This window comes from Pan paniscus, chromosome 20, assembly GCF_029289425.2.
Source record: "Pan paniscus chromosome 20, NHGRI_mPanPan1-v2.0_pri, whole genome shotgun sequence".
In the NCBI taxonomy this organism is placed as follows: Eukaryota; Metazoa; Chordata; class Mammalia; order Primates; family Hominidae; genus Pan; species Pan paniscus.
Window position 1 is genome coordinate 46,167,485 of NC_073269.2, and position 13,629 is coordinate 46,181,113.

General features: G+C 50.1%; 1 protein-coding gene across 4 annotated transcripts in view; it reads right to left on the reverse strand.

Annotated features, from left to right (window-relative positions):
- The window catches only part of FCGBP (Fc gamma binding protein), a 106,377-nt gene that overhangs the window by 75,391 nt on the left and 17,357 nt on the right, over positions 1-13,629 (reverse strand). For all 4 annotated transcript variants that reach the window (XM_063600264.1, XM_055103614.2, XM_055103615.2 and 1 more), the window contains 3 exons: positions 10,923-11,527; positions 9,423-9,990; positions 1,446-2,038 (listed from right to left, as the gene is read on the reverse strand). In XM_063600264.1, the coding sequence (XP_063456334.1) occupies positions 1,446-2,038; positions 9,423-9,990; positions 10,923-11,527 (1,766 nt within the window). The remainder of the gene's footprint in view (positions 1-1,445; positions 2,039-9,422; positions 9,991-10,922; positions 11,528-13,629) is intronic.

Genomic DNA, 13,629 nt, shown 5'->3' on the forward strand with positions numbered 1-13,629 from the left:
GACCCCTCTCTGTACAAAAAAAAAATTGTCCGGGTGTGGTGGCTCACGCCTGTAATCCCAGCACTTTGAGAGGCCGAAGTGGGTGGATCTCGAGGTCAGGAGATTGAGACCATCCTGGCCAACATGGTGAAACCCACGTCCCTACTAAAAATGCAATAAAGTAACTGGGCATGGTGGCGGGTGCTTGTAGCTGAGGCAGGAGAATCACTTGAACCAGGAAGGCAGAGGTTGCAGTGAGTTGAGATCACGCCACTGCACTCTAGTCTGGGTGACAAAGTGAGACTCTCTCTCAAAAAAAAAAAAAAAAAAAAGTCACGCCTGTCCAGTTCACCAGATTAAGTCAGTAATTGATCAGCACCTTCGCCAATACTGCTACTAGAAAAACAGCTGCGTGTCTGTTTCAGTGGGATCTCAGGGGAAACCCCTCCACTGTAACTCAGATGCCAGTCTCCACATGAGACCAAATCTTCTCAGTGAGCAAAGCACCGCAGAGCAGCACGGGGTTCAAGCTCCACCTTTGCTGGGGGACTATGGGCCAGTGATGGGCCATCCCACTCTGAAAAATAAAGCAAGTCATAGTGCCTGCAGCCCCTGTTGCAAGCATACAGACACCATGGACATGAAGTGCCTGGCAGCCAAAAGGTGTGCAGTCAGCTGTATAGAAACTATAGCTGCTGTTGTTGTTGTTAAGGGGGTGAGAGTGTCACCCACAGATTGTCCTCTGTCCATGAAGCTTCTCCAGACTTGATCTTTCCCAACCTCTGATGGTATCACATCCTGCCAATGAGTGGCAGACTAGGGAGGTGGGTAGGGCAGAATCCAGGATTGAGGTGAGGAGAGGATGAAGCGGGAGGGAGGAGAGAGTGGGAGAGATTTGGAGAGAAAAGTCAATGCGGCCAGGTGCAGTGGCTCACGCCTGTAATCCTAGCGCTTTGGGAGGCCAAGGCGGGTGGATCACAAGGTCAGGCGTTCAAGACCAGCCTGGCCAACATGGTGAAACCCTGTCTCTACTAAATAGAAAAATTAGCCAGGTGTTGTGGTGGGCGCCTCTAATCCCAGCTACTTGAGAGGCTGAGGCAGGAGAATCCACTGAACCCAGGAAGCTGAGGTTGTAGTGAGCCCAGATCGCACCATTGCGTTGCAGCCTGGGCGACAGAGCGATACTCCATCTCAAAAAAAAAAAAAAAAAAAAAGAAAAGTCAATGCATGGAGGTGAAGAGAGGGTGGAGACTTAGGGACAGAGATGGGGGAGCAGCTCCCAAGTCCCTGATGACACCTCCCTCATTGGCTTCCCACTCTGGGTTCTGACTGGCATCTTCTGTCCTCAGGGACCCCAGGCCTCGCACATGCACTCTCATCTCTGTGCCCCCAACTCCTGGGCTGAGCGCTGCCTGTGTCCCACCCACCCACAGGCCCCTTGCCCCCTGTTCCCCATCTGCTCTCACCGTGACCTTCCACTGTCTCTGCTCCAGCCGCAGGGTGAAGTTTGCCACCTGGACCGTGATCACCCTGGTCACACTGACTCGCCCATTACCCCAGGCCACGTTCTCCTGCAGGACGGCAAACCGATGTAGGCCAGGTCGGGTGCCGCAGGTCTGAGCCAGCACATACACGCAGGTGCCCATGAAGTCGAAGCGGCGGCCATCGAAGGTGGTGTAGTGGGGGTCTCCTGACGCCTGGCAGGTGCTAGAGCCCACGGCCACACAGCCCAAGCTGCCACCGGATGGCTGGCAGGCCTCGTGCGGTCCGCAGCTGGAGGACTCACAGGACACCAGGCCGCCCTCCTGGCAGTGGCAAAGGGAATCACATCCGGGGCCAGGGTAGAAGGTCTGGCCTGGTGGGTGGTAGGTGCCCTGGTGTACGCAGCCACAGGAGGCCAGGGGCAGGCAGGACTCACCACTGAGCGCAAAGCCCTCATCGCACACGCAGCCCTCATGGCATTCTGAGCCACAGCCCCCGGGCACTGGGAGGTCTCCACAGGACAGCGGGCAGCCGTAGGAACACGCCTCATAGTGGCTGTGGGGTGGGCAGCTCAGTGCTGCAGGGAGAGGAGACATCAAGATCAAGAATTCCTGCTCCCAGGTCAGGAGTTCAAGACACACTCACATACAAGCGGTCCCCCAACACATTTGTATGCACACAAACACTCAAACACACTCACACACAAGTGGTCCCCCAAGACATTCATATGCACACACACGCTCAAACACACTCACACACACACAAGCGGTCCCCCAACACATTCGTATGCACACACAGATGCTCAAAGACACTCACACACAAGCGGTCCCATTGCAGGGTGCTTGGGGAACACATTACATCGCAGTTAATCTGATCCTGATAATTAAGATTCTTTCCCAATTTAACTATGGTTTGGAGTTATCTATTATGGTTTGTTTTTTTTTTTTTTTGAGATAGGGGTCGCTCTGTTACTCAGGCTGGAGTGCGGTGGTGCTTGCTATCACAGCTCACTGCAGCTTTGACCTCCTGGGCTCAAGCAATCCTCCCACTTCAGCCTCCTGAGTAGCTGGGACTATAGGCGTGCACCATCATGCCTGGCTAACTGTTCAAATTTTTTATAGAGATGCGGTCTCGCTATGTTGCCCAGGCTGGCCTCAAACTCCTGGGCTCAAGCAGTCCACCTGCCTCAGCCTCCCGAAGTGCCGGGATTGCAGGAATGAGCCACCACACCCAGCCTTCTATTATGTCTTTAATGACCTTATTCAAGTTTGATACATGGTGTTGATATGTGGCATATATTTTAAACATGCATATGCATATATTTGTGTGTTTGTATAATCTATGCAATATTTGTGAATGCAATACTTTTAGCTTCTTCCTTCTATAGCAGTAATTAAAATATTTAGCCAGTGTTATAAAGAAAAAAAGAAAAACCTCCCTGCTCCCCTCCCCAAACTCCAGTCACTCCATAAAAAGCAAATCTAAGTGACTAAAACTAAACCACATTAAATCTCTATCTGTGCTGTCAAATACAGTAGCCACTAGCCACTTGTGACCATTTGGATGTAAGTTAATTAAAATGAAACAAAATTGAAGATTTAGCTCCTCAGTCACAACAGCCTCATTGCAAGTGCTCAGCAGCCACATGTGACCTGTGGCGACCTGGTATGTATTTGAACAGCTCAAATATGGAGCTGTCATCATTGAAGTTCTGCTGGGTGGTGCTGTTCTGAAGCTGACATCCAGCTTACAGGAGAATCATGGGGACATAGGGACAAGTTCAATAACACTCCAAAATAGCAACTAGCCAGATCCTGAAAGTATGAAATTCTGCAGGATAAATAACCTATCTTTCCCAGTAAATAAGTGACATAGACAAAAGGAAGAGCTGGATGGAGGGATAGCTACGTGATAAGGCAAATGAATGAATTAGAATTAGAGTGAAGAGGCCGGGCGCGGTGGCTCACACCTGTAACCCCAGCATTTTTGGAAGCCGAGGCAGAAGGATCACTTGAGGTCAGGAGTTCGAGACCAGCCTAGCCAACATGGTAAAACCCGTTTCTACTAAAAATACAAAAATTAGCTGGGCATGATGGCGCACATCTGTAATCCCAGCTACGTGGGAGGCTGAGGTGGGAGAATCGCTTGAACCCGGGAGGCGGAGGTTGCAGTGAGCTGAGATTGCACCACTGCACTCCAGATTAGGCGACAGAGTGAGACTCCATCTCAAAAAAAAAAAAAAAAAAAGAAAGAAAGAAAGAAAGAAAAAAGAAAAGAAAAAGAATTAGAGTGTAGAGTCCAAGTGGTAGGTTTATGGGTCTTCACTGTAAAATTCTTCCAACTTTTTTGTATATTTGACAATTTTCATAATACTATGTTGGGAGGAACAAAGGAAGGAAATTCTGACAGAGTAAAAGCAAAGAGGTAGATCAATCCAATGCAGTATGTGTATTTGGTTTGGTTCTAGAGCCAAACAAAATAGAAAAAAAACTTTTTTTTTTTTTTTAGACAATTGGGAAAATTTGAACCCAGATTGGGCTTTACATGATGTTAGGGAATTAATGTTATTGTTGTTACTGGTAATTACCACATGCCCTCATATCTCTTTCTCTCTTTCTTTCTTCCTTCCTTTTTTTTTTTTTTAGAGACAGGGCCTCACTGGAGTGCAGTGCCACAGTCTCGCCTCACTGCCACCTCCACCTCCTGGGCTGAAGATATTCTCCCACCTTAGCCTCCTGAGTAGCTGACATGATAGGCACTAGTCACCATGCCCGGCTTATTCTTTATTTTTATTTTTGTAGAGACTGGGTTTTGCTATGTTGCCCAGGCTGGTCTTGAACTCCTGGCCTCCAGCGATCCTTCCACCTAGGCCTCCCAAAGTGCTGGGATTACAGGCATGAAAAGCAAACTCCTGTGCCTTAAAAGTCCTTTTTTGTTGCTGAAAAGCAGATGCTTACTGAAGTAGTTAGAGGAGAACTCATCTGCCTAGAATTTGATCTAAAATATTCTACCAAAAAAGAGGGGGTGGAGTGAGAGGTAGAGGAACTAAGAATGGCAAAATACCAATAATTGTTCAAGCTGGGTCAGGCCTCCGTCTGCATATCTAAGACCTCATGATCCAGTCTTCTAGAACTTCCAGGCGGTACAAGGAAAGGAGTAGTTTTAAGGAAACAAGAGATTCTCAATTTCCACACAGGCCACAGAGTCTGATAATTAACAGCACAAAATCAGGAGCCAGCCTGTTCAAATCACCCCACCGGCTGTGTGACCTCAGGCTAGTTCCTTAACATCTCTGTGGTTCAGTTTCCTCGTCTTGTAAAATAGGAATAAGAGCAATTCCGCCTCACGGGGTGGTTGTGAGGATTCAATGAGAAACCCTTAGAACAGGACCTGCCCAGTGGGATGCGTGTCACACAACTGCTAGCTGGAATTATACGTGTCCTGCCTAAAAGGACAGCCCAAGAATGCTCTGTTAGAAGAGCATTCCCACTTCCCATTGTCCACCTGTCCCCTTCACAAGTGTGCTTCCTGCACTTTACAGAAGAGAACAGTGCAGTCCCCCACCCAACCTGAATCTTTTTTTTTTTTTTTGAGACAGGGTCTCGATCTGTGGGCCAGGCTGGAGTGCAGTGGTGCGATCTCGGCTCACTGCAATCTCTGCCTCCCAGGTTTAAGCTAAGATTCTCCTGCCTCAACCTCCCAAGTAGCTGGGATTACAGGCGCTCACCACCAGGCCTAGCTAACTTTTGTATTTTTTGTAGAGACAGGGTTTTGCCATATTGGCCAGGCTGGTCTCGAACTCCTCACCTCAAGTGATCCGCCCGCCTCAGCCTCCCAAAGTGCTGGGATTACAGGCATGAGCCACCACACCCAGCCCCATCCTGAATCTTAACACATGGCACACTGCCCTGGAGTGTGAAACCTCTGAGGACATAAACGGACGATTTCAAATATTGCTATCGCTGTGAACACAACGAATGCTGAATCATTATTGAGTAATAAATCAAAAGGAGGGCCTAATAGAATTGGCTGCTCACAGATAATATAAAATAAATTTGTCGTGTCTCACTGTGTGCCTTCCCTATGACTCAGAAGGGGTTCAGAGCACGGAGTGATGTTACTCCACCTGCACTCCGTCCACTCCCACCCACTTATTAATATCATGTAAGCCAGGAGCTGTGGCTCAAGTCTGTAATCTCAGCACTTTGGGAGGCCAAGGCGGGAGGATGGCTTGAGCCCAGGAGTTTGAGACCAGCCTGGACAACATAGCGAGATCTTGTGTCTACAAAAAATAAAAAATTAGCCAGGCATGGTAGTGTGCACCTGTAGTCCCAGCTACTCAGGAGGCTGACACAGGAGGACTACTCGAGCCCAAAGATGGAGGCTACAGTAAGCTGTGATCACACCACTGGACTCCAGCCTCGGTGACAGGATAATACCTTATCTCAAAAATAAATAAATATCATATCTACAAAAATAAAAGATAGGATTAGAATTGATGCTGAACCCTGTCTCATTCTAACAATATATGTGAAATATTGGGTGGGGGTAAGCTCACTGAGTGATGCCATTACAATGGCCATTACAATTTACTTCTGTTTAATATTTTTATCAATTGTGCACAAACAATTCTTGCAATGATATCTTACTCCATTAAAAAAACCACTTTGAGTCTTAGAGTCTCAGGAATTTCTAAAACTTCTTATATCTTTTATAAGAAGGCTGTTTTGTCCTGGGAGGTTTCACACCCCAGGGCAACACGCCACGTGTTGAGATTTGGGATGAGTGGAGACTGCACTGTTATTATTTTATTTTATTTTATTTTATTTTATTTTATTTTATTTTTTGAGACAGAGTCTCGCTCTATTGCCCAGGCTGGAGTGCAGTAGCTTGATCTCGGCTCGCTGCAACCTCTGCCTCCTGGGTTCAAGCGATTCTTCTGCCTCAGCCTCCTGAGTAGCTGGGATTATAAAAATTCTGAAATCTTAGTCATAGATGTGTATGTTTGTGGCAGAGAAGTGTGATGGCGATTGTGACACAGGCTGCCAATGGTCACGTCTTGACTCTGGGCATGACCATGGCACTTGCTTTGGCCAATGGGACATTGGCCACCATGATACCAAGTAGAGCCTTGGAAAGTGCTTGCACACTGGGGCTTGTGTGCTCTTAGGAATCTTGAGAGCACCTTGGGAAGAAGCCTTGGCTCACCTGCTGGAAGATGAGACCAAGTAGAGCAGAGACAAGAATTCCCAGCTGAGGGCCCCCCAAACCAACCAGCTTGACAACTGCCAGATGTGTAAAATCACCCTAGATTACCCGGCCTTGGCTGAGCCTCCAACAGACTGCAGAGATCAACCAAGCTGGCCCAGGCTGGGAGAACAGCTCAGCAGCCCCCAGAATCATGAGAAAGAATAAATACTTGGCCGGGCATGGTGGCTCACACCTGTAATCCCAGCACTTTGGGAGGCTGAGGCGGGCAGATCACCTGAAGTCAGGAGATCGAGACCAGCCTGGCTAACATGGTGAAACCCCCATCTCTTCTAAAAATACAAAAAATTAGCCGGGCATGGTGGCACATGCCTGTAATTCTAGCTACTTGGGAAGCTGAGACAGAAGAATCACTTGAACCCAGGAGGCGGAGGTTGCAATGAGCCGAGATCACGCCATTGCACTCCAGCCTGGGCAACAGAGCGAGACTCCATGTCAATAAATAAATAAATAAATAAATAAATAAATAAATAAAAATAAACACTTGTTTTAATGCACTCAGCCACTAAGCCTTGGGTTGTTTGTTAGGCACCAAAAGCCAGCTGATACAGTGACTTTAACAAAAGACTTCCATGCATTCAAATGTGTTACATTAGGTTAAATTCTGTTAGAACTAAAAAGCATTAGAAAATCAGTTCAGAAAGGCAAGGATTTGTTTTCTTATTCTCTCCCCTATTGTATCTGGAGTGTTTAGAATAGTACCTGGAATACAGAAGGTATTTTTGAATGTTTTGGATATTTGTTGAATGAATGAATGTAAGTTGAAGGAGAAAAAGGAATGATGTATTTATCCTGTATTTTTCAGTGGACAATGATGTGTACCACTGTGTGCTATGTATCTGTTGAATACATTTAAAAGAGGAGCATAAGTCAAGTAATGGTTTCATTTTGAAATACCAATATTATGTTGATAATTGTGGAAACTAAATGATGGATATATGCTGGCTCACTATCCTAGTTTACTTTGGATATGTTTAAATTTTTCCCTAATAAAAAGGTTCTTAAGGCCATGAGCAGTGGCTCATGCCTGTAATTCTAGCACTTTGGGAGACCGAGATGGGCGGATCACTTGAGGTCAGGAGTTCGAAACCAGCCTGGCCAACATGGTGAAACCCCCTCTCTACTAAAAATACCAAAAAAATTAGCCAAGCATGGTGGCAGGCGTCTGTAGTCCCAGCTACTTGGGAGGCTGAGGCAGGAGAATTGCTTGAACCCAGGAGGCAGAGGTTGCAATGAGCTGAGATCATGCCACTGCACTCCAGCCTGGGTGACAGAGTGAGACTCCATCTCAAAAAAAAAAAAAAAAAAAAAAGGTTCTTAAAAGTCAAAAGTTACCATTTGTTAGAAATTATATGTTTTATGATTATTTCAGGTGAAAAACTAGACATGTATGCTTCTATTAATTCCAAAATTCAAAAACTTTAGAAGTCAGAATAGTGGTTACCTCTTGGGGTTGGGAACCTGGATTTTTTTTTTTTTCTTGAATTTGGGACAGTTCACACAGATTTGTTCTCTTGGTGAAAACTGATCAAGCTGTTAGCTTATGATATGTACATATTTTTAAATATCTGTATTATATTTCAATAATAAATTTTTTAAATTAAAAATCAGGTGAGAGGAAACTGGTACGATGGCTCACACCTGTCATCCTAGTATTTTGAGAGGCCGAGGCAGGAGGATTGCTTGAGCCCAAGAGCCCAAGACCAGCCTGGGCAAAATATCAAAACCCTGTCTCTATAAAAAATATTTTAAAAATTAGCTGGGGATGGTGGTGCAAGCCTGCCGTTTCAGCTACTCAGGAGACTGAGGCAGGAGAATCGCTTGAGCCCAGGAGTTCCAGGCTGCAGTAAGCTATGATTGCACCACTACACTCCAGCCTAGGCAACAGAGCAAGACCCCATCTTAAAAAAAATCAGGTGAGAGGATGCATGGCTTTTCAAACTTCTTTCATAGGCAAACAAAGGTGTTGGAAAATCATTCATGCACCCACCTCTGAAACAAGGCTCTCAAACTGACTGCCCAAGGGGTCAGGCAGATGTAAATAAGCGAGGTAGGATAGATGGGGACCAAAAAGAACCAGAGAGGGATCCTAATGACAATACTGTTGCTCATATCTCAATGACAGCTGTTATGTGGGAATCAGACCCTGGGCCACCAGGTGTACTCAGTCATTTTACAAATACCAACTGCCGCTGGGCACGGTGGCTCACGCCTGTAATCCCAGCACTTTGGAAGGCTGAGGTGGGCGGATCACGTGGTCAGGAGATCGAGACCATCCTGGCCAACATGGTGAAACCCCATCTCTACTAAAAATACAAAAATTAGCTGGGCGTGGTGGCGCATGCCTGTAATCCCAGCTACTCTGGAGGCTGAGGCAGGAGAATAGCTTGAACCAGAGTCAGAGGTTGCAGTGAGCCGAGATCGTGCCACTGCACTCCAGCCTGGTGACAGAGCAAGACTCCATCTAAAAAAAAAATACCAACTGCATGCCCACCATCTGTGATTTTCTAGCTATCATGATCCCAGGTGTGTAACTGAACCTTTCTGAACCTCAATTTCTTCATCTGTTAAATGGGTATAACCACAATCCCTACCTCATAGGGCTATTATAAGGATTAAATGAATTAATGATATTTATACATTAATGAATATATATAAGGCTGAGTCCCCCAGTTGCCACTTCCGATACTCACGGCAAAGTTCTTCACTCCTCCAGGGGTGCACTGTGGCTCCAGCAGCCTGGCATGCAGCAGCATAGGTGGCCAGTGCGTCACACAGTGGCCCAGACTGGCCTGGCAGCAGGCAGCAGTCATAGACACAGTCGCGCACGGCACCCTGGGGGTCCAGCTTGCTGTGGCACTCCCGGAAGGGCCCCTTGGGGTCGGCAAGGATTCCACACTCATTCTTGCTCTGCAGCTGCTGGGCCACCAGGGAGTCCAGCTTGGGACAGTCACCCGGTTCAGCTGCTCCACAGCCGGGCCTCGTCTCTTCTTGCCAGCTGTTCCCAAAGGCCAGTGCATTGGCAGCTTGACCCCCACCCCGCAGAGCCAGGTCATCAGCTGGGTCCCCGTTGAAGTTCCCACAGAGTCCACACAGGGCCTCAGCATAGCTGCTGGGCACCTTGGCAGTCACTCGTGCATTCCAGTCATAAGTGACAGTCAGGCCAAAGTCCGTGCGCACGACGGCATCCCTGCCCTGGCGGAACACCTGCACCTGCCCATCTGCTGCTTGGAAGGGCAGATACTGAAGGACGTCATCCACCTGGGTGGAGATGCAAGAGGGCCACCTGGTCAGGGTATTCACAGCTCTGTGGCCCACCCTTCAATTCACTCACCTCCAGCTACCCTGACCTCCTTGCTATTCTCTTGGACATATTACGCTCAGTCCCACCTCAAGGCCTTTGCACTTGCTGTTCCCTCTGCCTGGCTCACCATTCACCCTTCTTCATTCCTAAAGCACCAGCTTAAATCCAAATCCCTCACCCATGGCCTTCAAAACCTACATGATCTGTCTATCTCCCCATTACCTCCCTCGCCTCACCTCTTCTCACTGTCCCTCTCACTCAGGCTGCTGCAACCATACTAGCTTTCTTTTCTTTTTTTTTTTTTTTTGGACAGGGTCTCACTCTGTTGCCCAGGCTGGAGTGCAGTGGCACAATCTTGGCTCACTACAACCTCTGCCTCCTGGGTTCAAGCGATTCTCTCTCAGCCTCCCTAGTAGCTGGGATTACAGGTGTGAGCCACTGCACCTGGCTAATTTTTTTTTCTATTTTTAGTAGAGAGGGGGTTTCACCATGTTGGCCAGGATGGTCTCAAACCTCAGATGATCCACTCGCCTCAGCCTCCCAAAATGCTGGGATTACAGGCGTGAGCCACGGTGCCCAGCCACTAGCTTCCTTTTTAAAATAGAGACAGGGGTCTCACTCTGTCACCCAGGCCAGAGTGGAGTGGCACGATCATAGCTCACTTCCTAGCACTTCAGGAAGCTGAGGCGGGAGGGTCACTTGAGCCCAGGAGTTGGAGACCGGCCTGGGCAACTTAGTGCGACTCCGTTCTCCACAAAAACGAAAAAGGAAAACGAAAAAAATAAAATCTTCTAACAGGCCTCCCCCACCCCCAGGCCCATCCAGAACTCCAAGTCTTCAGAGGGTATTTCCTGCCCCGTCACCCAGCCCTGGGCGCCACGTCGCTCACCAGCACTTGCCCAGGGTACTCCCGGCGCACGGCCACCTTCACCCCGCGGGCCTCCACCCGCACGGCGCGCGTGTAGCTCACAGTCTGGCTGCCCCGATGCTCGTTTTCCACCAGCACCCGGAAGGCAGGCAGCGCTGCGTTCTGGCCGCATGAGCCGACCAGCAGGTACGTGCAAGTGCCCATGAAGTCGAAGCGCCGGCCGTCGAAGCTCACATAGTGTGGGTCCCCGGACCCCTGGCAGGTCCCGAAGCGATCGGGGTAGCAGCCCAGGAGGCCGTTCTGGACGCTGCAGCGCTCACCCGCCGGGCAGCTCTGCGTGTCGCGGCAGGTGACCTGATGGGTGGCGCCGTTGCAGGTGCAGCGCCTTTGGCACAACTCGTCCGCCCACACTTCCTGGCCCGGAGCGAGCTGGAGACCCTGGAAGGTGCAGCCACACGACGAGGCCGGCACGCAGGCGCCGCCGCTGGCCACGAAGCCTGGGAGGCACACGCAGCCCTCCACGCAGGGGCGCCCGGAGCAGTTGGACGGCGCCGCAGCCCCGTTGCAGGAGGTCGGGCAAGCAGGGCCGCAGAGCTCATAGCGGCTGTTGGCTGGGCAGGACAGGGCTGCGGGGAGATCAGAGAGGGTGGATCAGGCCCGCGTAGCAGGGGCCGTCGAAGAGCGCCCTGTCGGGGACGGCGCCCAGGAATTCCCTTCCCAAACCCTGCTCCTCTCTCAGAGCTCGCCATCTCAGATAATGGCACTGCCATTCTTCTGGGTGCTCCTGCGCCACACCCCAGCGACGCAGTTAATCTCCACCCCGCCAACCCCCTAACGCTCACTGGACAACCAATCTGTCAGCAAGTCCTGTGAGCTCCATATTCAAAATCTACCCAGATTGGCCGGGAGTGGTGGCGCAGGCCTGTATTCCGAGCTACTCAGGAGGCTGAGGCAGGAGAATCGCTTGAACCCGGAAGGCGGAGGTTGCAGTGAGCTGAGACCACACCACTGCACTCCAGCCCGGGCGCAGAGCAAGACTTTGTCTCAAAAAAAAAAAAAAAATCCACCCAGTTACAGAATCTGCCTCTGATCCTATCCACCGCAGCAGCCTCCTGCCTGGGCTCCCTCCTGCCCCCACAGCCTGTTCCTAACACCAGCCCGAGGAATCTGGGAACATCTGGGTCAGATCAGGTCCCTCCCCGTCTCAGAGCACTACTGTGGCTTCCTCTCACTCAGGGTAAACGCCAGAGTCCTCCCCATGCCTCAGGAGGCCCTGTGCCATCTGTTCCTCTCACCTCTCAGCCCTCACCTCTTCTCCCTCTCCCTCGGGCTCACTCTGCCCCTGCCCCAGCTGCCTCCTCCTCCCGGGTCCTCATGCTCCCACCTCAGGGCCTTTGCATTGGCTGTTCCCTCTGCCTTCCCTTTCCCCAGAAAGCCCACTGGGGCCCAGGTGGCCTGGGTTCAGATCCCAGATCTCTCCTTCTCGGCCACTGACTCCAATCTCCCCGTGCCTCAGTTTCCCCATCAGTAAGATGGGATAATGTAGTCGAGACCTCACAGGGTTGTTGTGGGGATTAAATGAGTTGATCTATGGGGAAACATTCTGTGGACATCACTGTTAGTTAGTACTTAGCTGACTCCATTGCCTGACCCTGGTCTCAGCTCCAATGTTACCTGCCCAGAAAGGCCTTCCCTGATCACCCTCTTCACGAGCCTCACAGTCACTGTCATTGAATGAACTTGTTTCTTTGCCTCTCTGAAGATACTTCCTAGTTCATCTGCTCACTGTCTGTGTCCCTCCCCTGCCGCTAAGAGATAAGTTCTGCGGGAGTGGGGACCTGATCTGTCTCAATCACTGCTGAGTCCCCAGCACCAAGGACAGGGCCTGGTGCACAGCAGGTGCTCAGGAAATACTGCAGAAATGAATGGGAGAATAAATGAACTCTCTGATTCCTATTTTGCGCCAGGCATGGGGTTGGGGGGGTGCTTACTGGGCAGTGGGGACACAGCACTGGCCAAGACAAACACCTAGTGGCCTCTATGTCTGCCCCGTACTTACTCCCCCTCCCTCTGGGCCTGGGCCTGGATGCCTCTTCCTCCCTCCCACCTGTCCTTTCTGCCTCTGGGACATGTCTCTAGGAGCCTCACTCACAAGGGCAGGAATAGATTTATGCTGGTCTTCACTGTGTCTTCAATATCATTAGCATGCACAGGGGGCAGGCAGGGGTTCAAGGAATGCTTGTGGAATGAATGAGTGAATGATTAAGCAGACAGACACCTGGCTAAAGAGCCTGGACTTTATCTAGAGGGCAATGGGAGTCATGGGAGGGCTATAGGCAAAGGAAGAGATGTCACGTCTCTGTGTTGGGATTCTGCAGACAAGAATTCCCGTCCTGCCAAGCCTTTGAGCATGCTGTTCTCTGGGCCTGCAACTCACTTCCTCCTCTTTCTCTTGGCAACTTCCAGCCCCTCTTATGGGTTTCAAATTGGACATCCCTTTCTCTAGAAAACCCTCCCTGACCACCCCTGCTCCCCAGGCTGGGCTGGGAACCTCCTCTGGTTTCCCATAGCCCCACTGACTTCCTCCATCCTGGCCCCAACCCCTCTGCCTGTGTCCCCCCCAGTCCCAGCCCTGACTCATCTGCCTGTCTTTCTCCCATCCTGGCCCCAACCCATCCGAGTGGGCCTCCCCATCCTGCCTGGACCCCTCCAGACTGTCAATGTCTAG